The following is a 19,934-nucleotide window of genomic DNA, read 5'->3' as shown; positions in this document are numbered from 1 at the left end:
TACATGCAGGAAGTAAATGCTCATCCTAATTGCTTTTGCTTTTCTGCTCAACAACGTATTTTGAAAAGTTCAAATTCTTCCGCTTTCATTGGCTTTAAAGGATTTGTATATGTTGACAAAAGTACACAAAGTAAAAATGTGTTGGTAATCCAGTGAGGAGCAATGCATATGAACAATCATTTATTAGTTTGGACTAAAATGTGATATTGCTCTATGTAAAAATGTGAAAAAATTAAAATCTGGTGCAAGATACCAGTTATTGCTTCAGGGCAAAATGTTCTGAGACCATTTCCCCCTACATGTGCTAATTTGTGTCCCTTGAGTGTTTGGCTTTTTCCTGCCCAACTGTGCTGTGATTGGCTTTCTTTGCAGTTATCAAAAATCCAATGGAAAAGTCTTTTGGTTTTTTGATGAGGGAACCAGGACAAAGTTAACTTCCGGGTAGGTCTACAGAAATACATCATCCTCCGGGCCCGCTATCGTAATTTGCCAGCATCTGTTCATGTGTGACCATGCTCTAAGGCCAAAGGGGTCAGACAGAGGTTAGGGTTAGTATTAACCAATCACAGCACAGTAGGGCGGGACTAGGCGGAGCACTCTTTGGAAGAAAATAACACCCTGATTCCTCAATTTTTTTTCTATTGATAAATAAAAATGTTGATAACATGGACTCTGAAAAGCCATTATATCACGTTTGCACTAAAAAAGCGATTAGCATTCAGATAGAATAGGTTGGTGAAGAATATCTCATCAGTGTGACAGTGTGTCTGACTCTCAGTGTGACCGTTCCTGTGAAGGGCTTTTCAAACTAAGAGTTTACTGCAGTCTAGTAACTGCTTGGTTCGAGTCCAAAAGCTACAGACAAAGGGACTGTATCACTCTGACATCACTCTGAAAGTGGAGTATGACTCATAATCATCCAGAAATTCCTTTTGGGGCAAAAGACACAAGATTCTGCTGAAATATGTACCATATTTTCTAGTTAATGCCACACAAACTACCTATTGACCTTTTGGTGATGAGACAGATCTCATAATGTCTGTGCTATTTTTGGATTATATTACACTACAGTGCACGATGCTCTTTGCTGGTGCGGGCACTGCTGACATCATGCTCAGAGATACTGTGCAGCAAGTCGGACAGAACATCAATAAATTAATTATGTAATGGACTGTCCTGTGAGGGTTGTACTCATTAGTCAACAATTTTATTGCTTTCTTTTTTTTAAGGGCATTCAAGTAAAAGAAGGCACTGTCTTTGTCTGTTTCGTGTCACTATGTCTAAAAATCCAACACCAAAAAACATTTTATTGTGTGTATGAAAAGTTGAGTCCTAAAACTAAATGAAAGGGCCTCTGGATGTTTGGATGCATGACAATTAAATGGGTGGCCAGTGGGTGTTTGCTTGTGCGTGTGTCGTATATCTAGCCTCTTCTTAATGAAGCAAAGTGAACTGTGCATAGACTGAAGACTTCCGTTAAATTTAGAGTTGAATTTATGGTACCTTCAGGCGAGTATCTAGATGGCTGCCAAATGTGACAGATAGCCAGGTTTTGACCCCTGAAGCAGAGAGTCGAACAGATATCTGCTCACAGCAGAGGAGAGGAGACCTGACTGCAGACATTACAGAGAGAAAATGCATCTTGCTATTAAGATTATTGTAATGGGATGAACAAGTGTCCCTACGGCTGAGTTGTATCACTCCATATATGACTGCAACTTGTACTGTCTCTTCTTTATGTGTGGAATTATGAACACAAATATCCTCTCCAAATCAAGTTTATGTGTCTGTGTGTGTTTGGGGATGGATGAAGACAACATTGCTGTAATATTATCTGTTAGTAAGGTATTCAGTGTGTTAGCCTGCAACAAAAAAAACCCCTAAAAAATAAAGAAACCAAGTATAAAGCAATATATTACGAATATATCTTGCTATAGAAAAACTGACATATATTACAAAAGGAAACTGGCAGTTTTTGAAAATACCTGGGGGAGATTCACTTTTTCAAACAAAAATTTGATAAAGACCAATAAAACCCAAGATGGGAGTGGGGTTGGGGCAATTGTAATTAAGAATATAAAGTGTTGTAGCCAATGTGATCTTCAAAATTTCTGTACATTGTAATTACTGTAATATTTATTTTCACCTCTGTTTTAATTATGTTTTGTTTGTTTTCTTTTGTTCTGTTTTATTTTTGGCTTGCCATTTTATTTTATGGTACACCATATTTGCTGCTAAGACTATTTTATTTATATGTAGTATCTGTTATAATTGGAGTTGCTCTTTGCAGCAGACACTGTATGTCCACAGAGGCTGCTAACCACACAATGAGTGCCACATACAAAGCAGTAATAATAGGCTTCTCTCTCTGGAGCAGAATCATGATGATCAGTGAGAGAAATCAATGCTGTTTTGTTGGAGCATTGATCTCATTTGTGATGAGAGAGATTAAAAGAGAGCAGAGGGCCCCTTTGTAAAGTCACCCTGCATTACTGTTCACATTTGTCTCCCCATTGATCAGAGCCCATTTTCACTCTTTTACACACTGTATTTACCTATCAACGTTAGAGTGTGTTACTGGGGCTGAGGGTTTTCAAATAGGGTGTCAGGTTCACTGTCATCAGTCAGTGCTTCAGTTTTTAGGATCCAGTCGGAGTAGCAGGAACACTGAAGCTTGTTGTTAGATCTAATATGGGAATGCGTGTTTAACTTGCATCTAACTGCAGTCTATTTTCCCCTTTAATAATGGCATGATCATCTGTACGTTTTCCAAGTGTTAGGAAGTCGTTCACCATAGATTCACTGCAGCAATAATGGTGGCACAAGCTTAATGTTGCTCCGTGTTTTAATTTGACAGTTCGTTTTTTGCCAGCAGAGGCACATTTAGAGGACACGATTCCTAAAACACTTCTTGGCTGAGAGTCAGTGTCGGGTGGCTTTGACCACTCAGGGGGAGATATTTCCAAAATGTCATTCCGCTTCACTTAAATGTGAATTATGTTTTTGGTGAATGGTGATATTATGAAAGTAAAAACATAAATCTTTGAAGGTCATCAGTTCAAACTGTTAGGAGTGCTAGTGTGTCTTTCTAGATGGTCTTTTTACTGTTTCTCTATTGCATGATTGTACATTGACTGAAATACTATGTTTAGAATAACAGCTGCATTATAAGACTTTATGGGAAAATGTCTGGTGTACAAGTCTCTAGCTACAATAACATGTTTAAAAGGTTGTAATTAGTTTTTCATATGACCACTTGTATGTGAAAAGTGTCACTCGGATCTACTAACCTGTGTGATTTTTCCCTCGTAGATATGCATTGCTCAGTCCACTCCTCCATGCTAAGCCCACCACAGAGATTGAAAATGAGTTTGTGAACATGTTTCCCTTGTAGTTTGTCTGACATCAAACAGAATTATCAACTGGTTACACAGTCGTGTTGGAGATTCACTTTTCTTGTGGCTGGTGAATTCCAAAATTTACCATCTATCTACTTTTGTTTGTTTGACTGGTGAGTGAAGAAAATCTAACAGCCACTAGCATATTTTACCAGCATTTGGCTGGTGGCTGGTGCAAATTTCCAACCCTGGTTTTAATGTGGTAGAATAGATGGATTCAAAGCTTTGGACCTAGGAAAACAAAGGCTGAAACTGCATTTTATAAAGGAAAAAGACGTCATTACCGTTGTATGTGGTTATTGTACCATGGTTAACAGCTAATGAAATTGATTGATTTAAAACATCCAATTTATAACTAGAGTTGGAAACTAGCTGGTGATGAACATTGTTCATACAACTAACAGTTAACGAGCCTACGATTTTCCTTAGACGTTGGAGACAATCATCAGTAATAATAATAATAATAATAATAATATAGATTTTATCTATAGAGCACTTTTCAAGGTACTCGAAGACACTTTAGATGAGGTACAAAAGATCAAAGAATACACTAAAATACACACAGCGATGCACACAAATTAAAATACACACAACATTATTCACAAATTAAAAGCCATTTTGAAAAAAGTGGGAGCTAATAAATAGACTTTGGTGTGCCAGGTGGCCAGTTACACAACAAATGAATGCTAATGACACTCCGTATCTGCTCGATGTGTAAATAGGCAACTGTTGCTAAGATAAGTTTGATAAGGTGATAAAATGTCAATGCTGTGTTCACAGCTTGTTTCTGCTGCTCCCAAATGGCCGAAAAATAATTAATTGCTGGTTTGAATAGTGTTGAGCTTTGTGAAGATAATAATCCAAATCACATGAAAAAAGACTCATTTGTTTTAATCATAGATAAAACCTGATGAAGAGACTGGCACTAAAATCATCCCCGTAAGGTGACCAATGAGATAAACTCCCAAAATGTTGGTGTAACCCAAGATACCAAGACATGCAACCTCATATTTTACATACAAGGATGTGAGGTAATGTGCTTTATATCAAGGCAAACAAAAATCAGACCCTTCTCTCCCTTTATCTTTCCAGGCAGTGTTGTTTACTTGGGGATGATGGTTGGAGCGTTCTTCTGGGGAGGGATGTCTGACAAAGTGGGCCGCAGACAGTGCCTCCTCATTTGCATGTCCACCAACGGCTTCTTCGCCTTCCTGTCATCTTTTGTCCAGGGATACGGCTTCTTCCTCCTTTGCCGTCTCGTTGCGGGCTTCGGGTGAGTCTGATAAAGCAGAGGTCATTTAGGGCCCGACGAGGATGACAAGCCATCAGTTTAAATGATTTGGGAAAAGTCAAGTCCAGCGGTTAACACTGTGACACCACAAAATCTCCTTCTTTGGCTACAGGATAGTCACTGTTTGAACATAACACAGTTTATCACCAAAATCAACATGTGCTCCATCAGTGAGAGTAAAGAATTCATCTCTGCGAGGCAAAATCTATATGAGGAGTGTTTCTGTAGGCATGCCTGTGTCTCTCCTAATTATTACTCCGTTTGTTGACATCCACTGAATGACTATTGAAAAGAGATTAAAGCACTTCCCTTTAATAATTACATATAGCCTGTTTTCTCTATTACTGCTCCAAATAGTTTATAGTTTCTGACTCTTTTGCCATAGAGGATTTACTATGCCTTCATCTTTAAATGTAATTTTCTTCTACATACTGCTGCAACGCAGAGCAGTAAAAACTATTAACAGTCAATGTCTACGACGTTACCCTCAGTGACATTCTCACTGCATAAAGAAAAAAATTCAATATGCATTCTTGCAATCTCTTGAAATAACCAGAATGTGCTTCAGAGTGTGTGAAAATGAAAACTCTACCTGAGACCGATCGAGTGTCAGCCTCTTACTACATAGAAACAGAGTGTGATTTATTATACTCTCATCTTTGGCAGTGTAACTGTTCCTTTAAGAGCTAATTCAGTAATTGCATCTGCATGGCTCTCCCCAGAGACCTCTAGAGTAATTGAAAAGGCTGTCCAAACTGCCAATGCGACCCGTGTCTCTGAATCATGGGGAACTGGCACTGAGGACTTTTTTGTATTAGGTTTTGGGGAAAATGCTTAGTGGTGCTCTTTTTTTTTTTTACTTACTAGGTCTTCTTTGATGTGTTTGCAATGAACCTTGAATTTGTTCTATTTGAATGGAAAACAATCCAGAATACTCTGAATAAAGTCTGGAAGAATTGCTGCTTCTTTGGCAACTGTTGACTTGTTCTTCTTGAACTCAAGGAACAAAAGCAGGCCACAAACTGACAGGAAACATAAGGAGTTATAAGTTAATTTTCTGCCCCACTCTTACTAACGTTCCCATTCTCTCTGGTTCTTGCAGGATAGGAGGCGCTGTGCCCATCGTGTTCTCCTTCTTTGCGGAGGTGTTGTCCAGGGAGAAAAGAGGAGAACACCTCAGCTGGTTGTGCATGTTCTGGATGATTGGAGAGATCTATGCATCAGCTATGGCCTGGGCCATCATACCGCACTATGGTGAGTTTATCAGTTAGAAAATATTGTAAATTGTACTCTAAGCCACAACATCCAAGGCTGAAAAGTTAAGCCAACAAGCAATTGTCAAAAACGGCAGTCCCTGTGATGGCCACTTGAGGCTGGCAACAGAAGCCAGTCAATCCCATTAGACCCCTATGGCAAAATGCCAAAACCTTATGGCAGAAATAAACCTGTGCACAGCCTGATACAAAAAATGGTTTTAGTCTCCATTGATAATTTAAACATTGATGAAAACTGTGCAAGGTGTTGAATTTTTATATAAAACAGCTGTTTACATTTTGATAAGTCTTAAATTTATGCATATTGTGTGGCTGCTTGAGTGACAGCCTGTCTGCGAGGTGCAGCTTCAATCTATGAGTCAGATCTAAGCGGCAGCCTCCCAGGCTGAAAAATGAACACTGAAATGCCTAAAACTGCAGTTCATTGAATGGCCTCTTGAGGCTGGCTCCAAAACTGAGTCAATCCCCATAGACCCCCATGTTCAAATGCCCAATTTAACAACAGAAATAAAAATGTTTACAGCCTGATGCAAAAAAAAAAAAGGTTTTTGGTCTCTGTTGCTAATTTCAACATTCATGACAACTGTACAGGGGATTCATTTTCTTATAACTCATCCATTTACATGACCAAAAGTTACATATATTAAAGGGCAGGATCACTTGAATGACAGGCTGTCTGCCCATAGTCAGATCCACTCCTCGCTCCTTCACAGCTACAACCTCTTGCCCAAATATGATCACTTGTGGCTCCAAAAACCAAGGTGACAACGGCTGTAATGCCAAAGTTGTGGCTTCAAAATGGCCGTTCACAAACCAATAACAAAAGTCACAGTAGTTTCGTCCATTATTTTGCACACTGTATGGTTTACACCCATCCTCCAAGGCTTGGTATAGTGCTTACTAATACGGAAAGAAGGCAAGTTGTATAAAAGTTGTATCCAGTGAAGGCCATAACAGGATTAAGTTTGGCAGCTCTGATGAGGTGTGACTTTTATGCTAAGCTCTGACTACAGGTTACAAAACTGTAAGGCTTCCCCGTGGCCATGGGTTGCGGTGATAGTTTTCCCTGCCACAGGAATCAATCACCTAATAGCTCTGAGTGGCTGCAGGCTGTGAGAGGTTAAGAGATTAACGTACGCATGGATCCCATAGAGCTGCCGCATGCTGAATGGGTGAGGGTGGGCCCGTGGGGGAGAGAAAGCTATGATTTATGACAATACTGCATTAGATATCAGCTGCAGTCATCATGGAAAGAAACAAAAAGAGGGGAATGAGCTCTCCTTCCTTTTACTGCCCCCCCCCCCCTCCCCCCTCCTGTTTTGTACTCACCCCATCTCTCTGTCTAACTCTGTCCTTCCTTTTATTACCTCTCCTCTCTCTCCATTCTGTGTCTCTGCAGAGTGTTCTTCTTGATCAAGCATAATTAGGTTTTTCTCCTTGCTCTAATAGGACAAAGCTACAGCTAGAGGTGATTTATGGCCAGACCACGCTTTAGCCAACCTGTGACGTCAGTGAGAGAAAGACAGTGTGTCTGTGTATGTGTGTGTGTGTGTGTGTGTGTTGCTGTAAGTGGCATGGATGATGTTTTACTGGGCCGCAGCCACATACAGGTCTTCTTCAAGGGAAATTGAAGGCAATAACATCTGACATTGTGAGAGGTCATCCGGGCACACACACAGAAAGGCACATGAGAACACACACAGACACACGGCATTGCTAATCATGGAGTTTCTGACTCTTACATGTTTCTCACGGACATGCATGCACACACTGCTGTAGATCTGCTCACATGGCTGTATGGAAGCACACTGGTGAAGGACTCACAAAACCCTCGGAAACCAGAACGAGTCTTCACGAGGAAACTCTGCTGTCAGATCTACTGATATCGTATTGAAGAGATGGTAGTGGCCTTACTTTGCTCTTATTCTCTCTGACACTCACTACCACTCTGCCTCTCTTTCTCTGAGAGGGAACTACGTGTCTTGCATACATACTCCAGCGCTCACCAGTGGTTTTTATGTTTTCCCTAAAGTGCTGCAGAGCCTGCAACCAACAGCACTGCCATGTGTGGGCCAAAGTGTGGACCTCCTGCAGAGATACCTTTATGTCTTTGAACGAAGACAAAAAAGGTATCAGTGATGGGTTATGATACACTCAACACTGGTGTTTAATACACCATTAGGGCTCTCATTTATCTTCTCCACTCACTGACTCCTAATGTCTCCCAGAAGCCCCCTGCCAGACTCACAGCTGGGGCCCAGAAGGAGGTCTGCTCAGCACAGATCCTCTTTACATTGACAGAAAACTTTGAGGAGTTTACTTGCTGCCAAGAAAGCCCACCACGAGAGCATCCTCATTAGACGCTTCTCAGATCCACAGATTAAAGATTAAATACCCCCTGATGGATTTCACATTGTTGTGAATTAATTGTAAATCCTCTGCTTGTACTATTTGATAGGCACTATATCATTGTTGCTTTCTGTAAAGCCTGATTGCACTCTCAGATCTGTTGGTAAATATACAAATGAAGCCAGCAGCTGGTTATCCTAGCTAAGCATAAATGCTGGAATAGGGTGGAAACAATGCAGAGTTTCGGTCCTCTCTCTCCAGTAAGTAGGCTTGTGACAGGAAGGAAAAACGGAGACGCCACTCGGCGCATGGTGGGAATTCAGTTGCTGTGAGTTTCTTTGGTTACATTGAGGCGTGAGAAAGCTGTCATTGCACCTGAGGATTTTTCTTTTGAATCTTATTCAGCGAAGTTGTAAAATCCATCTGTTTTTTTAAAAGAATACTCGATGACATCACTAATATGCAAATACGCACATTATATCATCTAGGGACCTTTAGTGCCTTTGGAGCCAGTGCTAGTTTTTTACTTTTACTAAGATTTGGGTGAACTTTATATGGCCATTGATAATGCCCCTTAGATCTATCTATCTATCTATCTATCTATCTATCTATCTATCTACGCCTGGGAGTAGTGAAGCACTGTTGAGTCAGTCATCCATAGACTTAGTCAATTATGTACATAATCCCTGTAATGAGATTTCCAATGGCATGGGTGAAACAGTAACCCTGAGGGGCAGGAAGCCACGCTACATTTCTGTAGAAAAGGCAATCACTGCTGAACAACTCCTTCCCCTTCTCTCTCTGTTACTCTGTCTCTTTCTGTCTCTTGCTTTCTTTACTTCTCTCTCTCACTCTGAGTCACTCCAGACATACACACACATACACACACACTCCCACAGAAAGACAGGGAAATAAATAAAGGGACTCAGAGGAAGCGGGAATACACAGAGACGAGGCGTTGTCTACCAGAGTCATTACTCCTACTGCCCAACAGAAGACACTGAAAGTGAAACCCAATCATTGCTCATTTCCTTTTGCGTGTTTTGCTGCTTTTTACCAACACATTCTCATCTCTCTGGACTCTTCTGGGATGCATTTATTCCACTTATGATAGACGCCCACCCCCATATGAAAATAGTTGTTTTTAGCAGTTGATGTGCATTGCTTTCAAAGCCGGATTTTAATATGCTGTGAGATTAATTCCAAGCAGCCTTTTTCTGGCATACCATTAGTGTTAACCCCCTCCCCACCCCCTGACTCTCCTCCTACGCCTGTTGATAGATAATGGTGCTATTCCCTTTGGAGCGGCATCTCCATGAAGCACGATCTGTCGAGAAACGTGGGAGGTCACGACTGACACAGCAAACCCTCTCTGTGCTTCCTCCCAAAAAAATCTAAAAAAAGTGAAGTCAGTAAGAGCACAAATACAGATCTACATAACCAATGCATTGCACATTTGTGGTAACATCCAGGCTGGTGTGGCATTACAGTATATATACACTCACCATCACAGGCATTCCTCTATGTAACTTTTGCATACTGCACACAATAATCTTAATAATTCCATATTTGGAGGGATATATTACTCTACACACTTAAAGCAGTACTTTGAATTTAATGCCATATGTAGTGCCACTTTTTTTTGGTCAGTGGGGAAAATTCTTAAATTTAGTGACAATTTTTCTCAGAAGTTTGTAAATCTATGACTCTTTCATTACTTCTAACTCAAAAATGTCTTTATTTAATATTCCTCTCTCCTTTCTCTACTACATTACAACATTAAATTGGGAAAATGCATTAAAATGAGCACCCTTTTGCATAAGGAAAGGACCATTTATGGTATATAATTCTGTATGTATATTAATGTGTTTACCTGTGTGTGTATATGTGGGTGGAAGTATGGCACTATGGTATCATGTTAGTCGTGTCACTGTCATCTGTATGCTAATTCATGTGATTAATTTCGGTGCCTTTTCTCTGTCAATGCAATGTGCGTATGTGTGCATCTCCCCCCTCTGTGAGAGTGTATAAACCTCTGTGTGTGTGTGTGTGTGTGTGTGTGTGTGTGTATGGTACAATGATTAATGAGTCTGGGAGAGTGCCTGCGGGCTGAGATCAGGTGCAACAAGATTTAACTTAGCAGAAAACACTCAATTCCTTTCCTACACATTCAATTAACCCGTCCCCGTGCACTTCTCTGCAGCTCCCTCTGCAGAGCCATTCATCTCGGAGCTTACACATCACTCTGTACTGGCCGCCGAGTGCTCTCATTTAAAAGCCATCTTTTATTTGCAGCCCCTTTGTGCTTGCAATAGGAGTTCCACACACAACATTTAGAATTGGCCTCTCAGATCAAGTGGCCCAGCACCCCCTCTGATAAGGATTTACAGTAGCTTCTGAACTACGCCTAATATTATTTAGTCTCTGATTCCTCAAAGCATCACTTCAGTACTCATTAAGTAATCATATTTAATCATTTTATCATATTCATATATAACTTTTGTTGTGCCTCTGTGAGTTGAAGATTGGCTAAATAGCCACCTGCTGGCTTCAAATTGTGCACTGAGCATTAGTGTGTAATTCATCAATTAGACACTTTGTGATCTGTGGTCTGGTCCAAATCAAGCGTTTATGAGATTACTAACTTCAGTGATTGAAAAACAATTATTTTCAGCATCACTATAATGTTTTCCACTATAGTTAGTAATCAAAATGCAATATCTTTATCGTAATAAAATGAATGCCATTCAAGAGATGGACCAAATAATGTTAACAAATTATGTGTCTAAGTCTGAATCTTAAAGGAGCAATGTGTAAGATTTTGGGGGATTTAGTGGCATCTAGTGGTGAGGATTGCAGATTCCAATCATCCACAAAGGTCTCCTCTCCTACACAACAAATGAACCAGATGATTAAAACAAATACAATTCTGAATAAAGCTGTTTAAACGTTACAAATCAGTGTTTCTGTGATGCTGCTCGACATGTCGTATAGGGGCTACTAGCCCTTCACCTACTAATGTATGCTCACCTTTTGTTTCTTATAACTTAAAATCCAGACCTTCATGAGGTTTTTATAAGGAGCTGAATAATCTACAGAGATCTCTTCTTCTCCAAAACAAACAAACCTGGGGATATAAACCACCAAAAACAATGAAATAAGTTTTGCCGATGCTCTCATCATGAAGGGGGTTCTAATTATGGTGGCAGATGCAAAAATACGAATGGCCCTATCAAGAGCCACTGTTTGGTTTGTGGGTTTTGGGCTACTATAAAAACATTTATGTCTCTCTATGTGGACATAAATGGCTCATTCTAAGTTAACAAAACCACAACATTTAGTGTCTTCTGGTGATTATACACTAAAGAAAAAAACCCAACTTATTTTATTGTATTCAGTTTCTGCCAATATATGACCCTAAATCCAACACTGGACATCTAACTCTGAAAAATAAAAGATTCAAACAGCTACAAGTGCCAGAGTGTTGTACGTAGACATCAGCATTTGTGATCTTAAAAAAATCTGGAGGCACTTTGATTTTTGAGCGTTCAGAGTAACATGAGGCTAATTTTCAGTGCTTCAAAGATGCTGTAATGATGTTGATGATATTGGCATACAACATAATGTTACCCGCTATTGCTGCTGTGTTTGCAATGGTGGCTTGAACAAAGAAAAAAAACAATTTCAAGAAAATGTAATTGCAGCTCTTGTCATGTTTTAATCAAGTATTTAAATGTATTCACTGCCTCTTCTGCATGTCATTCATCTGACTGTCATTTGTCTGCCACCATTTATAGGTTGGAGTTTCAGTATGGGTTCAGCATACCAGTTTCACAGCTGGAGGGTGTTTGTAGTCGTCTGTGCCCTGCCCTGTGTGTGTGCTGTGGTGGCACTTACCTTCATGCCTGAAAGTCCCCGGTTCTACCTTGAGGTAACAGTATATTCCTTAATTATTACAGCAGAAATATTCACACTGAAACAGTTCTGATCATTCATGAATCTGCTACAGCAGTTGTATCCTCAAGAATGCTGTCTCATGGTGCTGTGTCATTGCCAATTGTTCGTTTTTACTGTCATCATCTCTAGAATAATATGTCAGAGTACTCGGACATTTCTCAGCAGATGTTTAATCAGACTAAACAGTGTTAGTCATCCAAAACTTTTTGACAAGGCCTTAAAAATGTCTGAGAAATAGAAGCCTGGAGATCTGTGACAGTAGGTTTGCTGCTGGATTATTACCCTTTGAAGTAAATCGCGAAGAAGTCGTGACTTTCATCGTTGTTCAGCAGCAGAAATACGTGCTTGGCCCATCTTGGAAAAATCAAAGGAATATTTATGTGGCCTATGTTACATGTGATTGTAGATGTGTTCCCTTAGTACGGTAGGCCAGTGCCAATCCCATGAATTTATCTTCTCTCTTCCTCTTGCACTCCCTCCTGTCAGGTGGGGAAGCATGATGAAGCCTGGATGATCCTCAAACAGATCCACGACACCAACATGAGAGCGCGTGGGCAACCGGAGAAAGTCTTCACCGTGAGTGTTTGTTTCTGCTGTGAGCTGTCTTGGCTGGGTTTCCTGATGCTTAAGGAAGCAAAGAGGCTTATATCCTGCCACCGCTGGGACAGGTTTTAACACTTTCACTGTACAGGATCACATCTGAATTATGAAGGTTCTGAAAGCTGTTTTGTGTCGTTCAGGCTTATTTGCTTCTTGAGCTGCACATTAGGAAAGCCTCTTAGTCAACACATGTCTCATGAACTGATCATGTACTGTTGTACACACTGTTTACATTGATTTTTAATTACAGATTTCTGATGCTTTCAGTCTTATGTGAAATTAAAGGTATAGGCCTACTCTGCAGGATTTTCCTACAAATAAAAAATAAAGTGTTTAGACCAAAAAGTACAGAAGTAACCATCTCAGTCATCGCTTATGAACATTTGTGGGCACATTGCACAGGTGAAGTCAAGACTGTATAAAAAGTCTGTGACCAAGTGCCACCCAGTAAGCAGCATACAGCCAAGAGGAAGCTAAGAAAGTCACAGACAATACGTTTCCTATTCCACTACATCTTCACCACCCTCCTAAAATACGTCTTCACCATGGGCTCTAATTGCAAAAGACTTCTCACATTTCTCATACTTATGTGCGCATGTATATGATTTTAATTTTTTTAACTCAGAAAGAGTCTTTCCTAGTAGAAATATAGTTAGGCGTAGCACCAAGTGGACAAAGTTGGGGTTGATAACCATAACACAATTAAATTCCATGATATTGCTCACGTAATCACAGTTACAGGGGCGGATCTTGAAATTGCACCCTCAAAAAAAACATTAGCACTATTATTTTTATGCCCCCCTGATGGCGATAGCTGTAGCCGATTGTGTTTGTGGCATGATGTTTTCAGGTTGTCCATCTTCCCTATTCCTAAGAGTGCGATAACTCAAGAGCACCTTCAGGAAATTTCTTCAAATTTGCCACAAACCACCACTTAGATTCAACAATGACATCACAAGTTGCTTTCTCATGAATACAATAGGTGTGCTAGGTCTGGCACAGATGATTACAGTCTCACACAATAGGTGTTGTCTATAGTACATCCATGCTGCATACATTTCTTCAGTATTTTCCTCTTGATCCTCTCTCAGGTTAACAGGATTAAGATCCCCAAACAGCTGGATGAACTGGTGGAAATGGAGTCAGAGTCTGCAAACCCAGTCTCCAAGTTTTTTTTTAGGATAAAGGCTGAAATACATGGGGTAAGTGTTTGTCTTCTTTTTAACTGAATTGCCGTTCTTATTAATGATTTCTGTCCACTGCCTCAAACTTAACTTTGCCTTTTTGGTCACCTTAAGTTTAATACGTCCCTTGTCTCTCTTTAGATCTATCTGAATCTCATGAAGTCTTTCAACTACCCTATGCGAGAAAACATGATGCGACTAGCCATAGTGTGGTTCACACTGTCATTTGGGTGAGCTTCCTCTTGATGTCATAGAAAAATCAGACAAGCCTGGTAATAGCACAAGGCAGTCAGGGTTGCGGCCACATTGCATTTCTGTCATCTTGATCTGTCTGCTGTGCAGAAGTTGCATGGTCTCGAAATCAATCACAGTCTGTGGATCAATACTGGTTCATTGGTGTCTCAGGGGGATAGGAGTGAAAGCAACCAGAGAATAAAAAAACACCCTGAAAACACTCTTCTGTTCATGTTTTCATCAGATCTCAGTCTAAAATCAACAATTGATTCTTGATTTCCTGATTTGACCGTATGCTTCTGTTTGCAGGTATTATGGTCTGTCAGTCTGGTTCCCTGATGTCATCAAACACCTTCAGGCAGATGAGTATGCCTCCAAAGTGAAGCTACACAACAACGAACGCATCGAGGACTTCACCTTCAACTTCACACTGGAGAACCAGATTCACAAAAATGGCCTGTTCATCAACGACCGGTAGGACAAGAAAAATACCAGCAGTCTTAGTGGATGGATGGACTATTATACTGTGATAGAATATTATAAGAATAATGTAACTGTGCCTCTTTAGATTCATCAATATGAAACTGAAGTCCGTCACTTTCATTGACTCTACCTTTCGAAACTGCTACTTTGATGATGTGACGTCTGTGGGCTCCTTCTTCCGTAACTGTACTTTCATTGATGCTTTCTTCTTCAACACAGGTGAGATATGAGGATTGAATATTCTTAAACAGTGGCGGCCCCAGAAATTTATAAAGTTTTAATTTGAAGGAGTATATTATTTGCAAGGAACCAAACATTTACTGGGAACAAGCCTCCTCACGTTTAAGGGAGACTTGTGGGTACCCATGGAACCCATTTTCATTCAGATATCTTTAGGTGAGAGTCCAAGGGACCCCTTTGAAAATTGCACACCCATTTGGCTTAATTTTGGAACATTATTAAAACCCTTCCCAACCAGCTTTGACGCTAGCTTAAAAATGAGTACGCCACACCCTCTTAGAGACAATATTGTTCAGCCAGAGTGATATGTTTTGTCAATTTGGATTCTCAGATGCATCAGGTATAATCGGGTCATGCTGTAAAAGAACATTTTCAAATAGCCGCTAGACAAGACAACAAATAATGTGTTGTGATTGGCCCTGTTTTATTATTGTCACATGTAAGTTTTTTTGTTTTCTCTGGGCAGACATTGATGAATCCAAGCTGATAGATGGCACAGAGGTGATCAACAGCACGTTCACCCACAACAAAACAGGGTGCCAGATGACGTTTGATGATGACTACAGTGCCTACTGGGTTTACTTCATCAACTTTCTGGGGACCCTGGCTGTTCTGCCCGGTAACATTGTGTCCGCCCTTCTCATGGACAAGATAGGGCGTCTTTCCATGTTAGGTGAGAACTGAGGTTGAGAGCGAGGTCCATGTTTGTGTGCACTTGAGTAATTGGCTTTCACATCGACTGTATAGGATGTTGAAATGATTCATGGTATGGATGTAGCATCCATCAATGAGTGTGAGAGGCAATTTTGATTAGATGCTATAATTCAGTGGAACATTTCTCAAATGTCACTTGCACTCATGCTCCTTCTCTCTTGCTCTGTGTGTGTGTGTTTGGTATGTTCATCAGGTGGCTCCATGGTCCTTTCAGGCATCAGCTGTTTCTTCTTGTGGTTTGGCACCAGTGAGTCCATGATGATTTTCATGTTGTGCCTTTACAACGGCCTGAGCATTTCTGCCTGGAACTCCCTGGATGTGGTCACGACTGAATCATTCCCCACTGTCAGGAGGTGAGAAGACAAACAATGGATGAGTACATAATGGCTTATATTGCTACAAACCGCAATAGCAGGGCCGGTATTGTTTTCACCTTGTGAGTCTGTGTGTGTCATCGCTAAATGTGGTCCTGTTGACAGTCATTGTAGTGGGAACTACCACAGAAGCAGTTTTGAGTACGTTGCCAGGTGTTTATATGTCTGTCTTGTGTCAATGCAGTAACGTCACAACCACATCAGATGCAGTCATTAAACTTAACAGGTGCATAGATCACAATAGAGTGCCCCAGGGATGATGTTTTTCAGTAGGCCAACCTGGAAGCTTTTATCACCCTGATTCCCTTGTCAAAAAGCCTATGAGATTTTTCCAATGGATTTTGGATCACTGCAGAAAAATAAGCTCTGTGGTAAACAAGTGTTTATGATACTTGCATGTTTTGTTCTGCAAGATAATTTTCACAAATGAATGCAGGATTTCTAAAGCCTACATGCAATCGCCAGAATTAAAAAGCTCTAGCTAGACTAGAGCAGGGAAGAAGCCATAGGCACCCCACGGTATGCCCCTGGCCCACATCCATTTTGAGGCACAGATAGCTGCATTGCAGTGGATGTGAGCCTAATGCAAGATGATCTGTAGTTTAGACTTGTTTATTTATCTTCATATAAAAGACAGTCCTAAGAAACACTAGGAATTCAGCCAACTTTTACCCTTTTCTCTCTCGTCCCTCCTTTTTTTACCTTTTCTTCTCTCTGATATTTCTCTCCCCAGAGGAACGGGCTTTGGGTTCTGCAACGCTCTGTGTAAGATGGCTGCAGTCCTGGGGAACCTATTTTTTGGTTCTCTTGTTGGCATCACAAAGGCTATCCCCATCCTCATGGCCTCGTCTGTGCTTGTTGGTGGAGGCCTGGTTGCACTTCGGTTGCCAGACACCAGGGCGAATGTCCTCATGTAACACCAGCTTGGCGTTCATCAGCTGGGATAAAACCTGGATAAAACCTGGGTGAATCTAAGAGGAAGCCCAGGGAGAGTTGAGCAAGGAGTGCAAATGGCTTGGCTCAAACATATCTTAACAGTATTAACAACATGTCTCTAATGTACCTTAGGTAAAGCTGGATAGCAACCTACACACATTGTGTTTTATTTTTATCAGACCAATCTAAATCATTAGATTCCTTGTTAGTCATTAATAAGCTCAGCCTTTGTGTGAATGTATTATCTGGAGATTTCACATGAGTTGGGAGTTTGCACTGTTTTTTGTTCTGAGATTTTGGTAGAGTTTTGCTCAGTTACTGGTCGCACCTTCCAGCTGCAGGCGTAACCTTGTGTCGAGTCACCGCATGGTTAAAGCTCAAGGCTTTTAATATTGATACAGTCTTATTAAGACAAGACAGATGGGGAGAAAAGTGAAAAACAAGCTGTAATGAGCACAGTCAACCTTCTGTGTGACAACGCAGGGAATAGATGATCAGACAGAGCGGACACACGACACAGCTGCATGACAGCTGGCTTGCCCACAAGACTCACGTACACAGGACATGTTGAAGACAGCGTGCAGAAAATCAACCAACACAAACACATAAAAATCCACACACAGATGTGCAAATACATGTCATAAAATAGACTGATACTCTCACTAACCTGCACTTTGTTCTACACATGCACACAATGCTGTATTTTGCTCAACATGACATTTGCTCAGACATCTGAAACCTTTTCAAAATAGATAATTCCCGTTTGACGCCAAGCCCTTTGCATTACCTACCAACCAATCTAAAAGGCCATATTGAAAAACTGTACCAATAATTGTATGGTATGTTGAATCTGAGGCTGCTAATTTTATTTCCTGCTTATGCTTTGTGTTATTGTGAAAGTTGAAAAGATCAGTTATTCATTTTATCCAAATGTTGTTACTCCAGCTCCCCATCCATGTGTTGTATTATTGTACAAGGCTCTCTGATGAGTTCTCCTTCTGATTTAGCTTTGTGTCGGATCTTGCTTGTGGCAGTGACGTTGATAATGACGTGTCATGCTGCTTCCTTTTAAAAATACTGAATGGCCTTTTTTTAAATGTGCCTCTCCTTAACTGGAGCAGTTTGACCATAGTCATGAGGTGTCCAAAGGTTATAAGGAACAGACAGAAGCTGAAATGGAGGTAAATAGATAATATAATCTTGCTGTGTGTGTGTGTGTGTGTGTGTGTGTATGTGGAATATGTGGCCAATATAGTATTTCATTAGGATGTGAACTGGTTTTTGGTCAAAACCTCACCTCTTTTCATAGACATCCCTATTTTTATTTATTTATTTATTTATTTTATTTTAATATTTATTTTGGTGAGATAAGCTTCCTCTGCTCCAGAAAAAAATGTTCCTGTAGATAACAATGAATTATAATATAATCAAATGGTGTTTTTTCAAAGTAATAATGTCAATAAAAACAGCTCTTTATTAGGACTACCTGGAGCCATCCACAATTAAAATGTCTCATATGGAAAGTTTTTGACTTTTTATGCCTCTGCACTGGTGAATTTCTTCAAAATTGGCACAATTGTCCACTTAGACTCAACAATAGCCTGATAGATTTGGTGGTCAAAAGTCAAAGGCCAAGGTCACAGAAGATAAGAATTCATACGCTAATGTCTACCAGGATGAAATTATGACATTTTATAAAATAAGAGTAAAAAAGTCAACTTCACTGTGATCATTATGTTCTGAAAAAAACACCAACATAACTACACTAATCTTGGGTGCCCACCTTGAAACTGTCTAATTATATAGATCCTCTGTGTTACCGGGGGAAATATGTGTGTGAAGCATCCATGTTTTCATATGGAACCGCAACCATAACCACAACTTCACTGGTTCTTGGATGCATTCACCCGTGATGCAGTGATTCTTGTTTTGACTTTATAATTAAATAATCTGGGAGAAAGTCAAACAATACAAAACCAGATTATAAATATGACCTCTGTCGTTTGTTTTGACTTACCAATATCTTTGGCTAAATTCTGTTTTCACGATAATCTCACATTTAGAAACACGAGCTATGCTGTACTAGTTATTATTTGTCGTGTCTTTCAACATTGGAGCCTCAATGCATACTGCTAAAAATAATGACAATAAGACCATGTTGCTATTTTCAAAGTGTTGAAATACCTCTAAAAATTTAAAATGCTCAAGACATACAGACATGTTTCATATATATATATATATATATATCTACATATAAACTTAACAATTCAGTTTCTCTCAGTCCTGTTTCATTTGTGGATTGTATTTTCTGTGATAAACAACCTGTCTCCTGCTTTTCTCTGTATGTGTGGTATCTGTGATTGCAGAGTTGCAGCAGTTTGCCCTTGCACTGCAGTTGGCTCTGTCAAAGCTACTTAACAAAAACAAAAACAGGCATCAAAAGTGGTACTGTACATGCACATCCATTTTCATGATCCTAACTTTTCCTCAGATAAAATCAGTTAGAATACATAATGAAGTGTGCTGCTATTGCGCAGCAGACATATTTTGACATCATAATTTCAATTTTTTTTTAAACAAAGCATACAGATTCTAAATAAATGCTCTGATATAAAAAGTTAAGATTTTTGGCCAGTGTCAATCCAATGCTACACCAGTAGCAAGAATAACAGAGGGATTGATTGATTGATTGAGCTGCAGATTGGGGATAAATTATATCACCTGTTATGTTTGAGGTAATTGGGGTATTGCTTATATGTACTGTATTTATGTGTGTGCGTGTGTGTGTATAAGAGAGAGTACTGTATGTGAGTGTGGACCTTCGTACGGATGCATGAGTGTAAATAATGTACAAATCAAAGCTGATATTGGTGAACTTCTGGGTTATATGTGTATAAGCT

General features: G+C 40.0%; 1 protein-coding gene across 1 annotated transcript in view; it reads left to right on the top strand.

Moving 5' to 3' along the window:
- sv2ca (synaptic vesicle glycoprotein 2Ca) overlaps positions 1 to 18,242 on the top strand; it is a 32,022-nt gene extending 13,780 nt beyond the window's left edge. Inside the window, exons 3-13 of the mRNA XM_042488132.1 lie at positions 4,491 to 4,671; positions 5,792 to 5,943; positions 12,110 to 12,243; positions 12,756 to 12,845; positions 13,961 to 14,071; positions 14,195 to 14,283; positions 14,597 to 14,761; positions 14,856 to 14,989; positions 15,477 to 15,683; positions 15,918 to 16,077; positions 16,832 to 18,242. Coding sequence (XP_042344066.1) covers positions 4,491 to 4,671; positions 5,792 to 5,943; positions 12,110 to 12,243; positions 12,756 to 12,845; positions 13,961 to 14,071; positions 14,195 to 14,283; positions 14,597 to 14,761; positions 14,856 to 14,989; positions 15,477 to 15,683; positions 15,918 to 16,077; positions 16,832 to 17,015 — 1,607 coding nt within the window. The 3' untranslated portion in view covers positions 17,016 to 18,242. The remainder of the gene's footprint in view (positions 1 to 4,490; positions 4,672 to 5,791; positions 5,944 to 12,109; positions 12,244 to 12,755; positions 12,846 to 13,960; positions 14,072 to 14,194; positions 14,284 to 14,596; positions 14,762 to 14,855; positions 14,990 to 15,476; positions 15,684 to 15,917; positions 16,078 to 16,831) is intronic.
- The last annotated feature ends 1,692 nt before the right edge of the window (positions 18,243 to 19,934 follow it).

This window comes from Plectropomus leopardus, chromosome 6, assembly GCF_008729295.1.
Source record: "Plectropomus leopardus isolate mb chromosome 6, YSFRI_Pleo_2.0, whole genome shotgun sequence".
In the NCBI taxonomy this organism is placed as follows: domain Eukaryota; kingdom Metazoa; phylum Chordata; class Actinopteri; order Perciformes; family Serranidae; genus Plectropomus; species Plectropomus leopardus.
The sequence above is the reverse complement of the archived record's forward strand: the minus strand, read 5'-3'. Positions and strand labels throughout refer to the sequence as shown.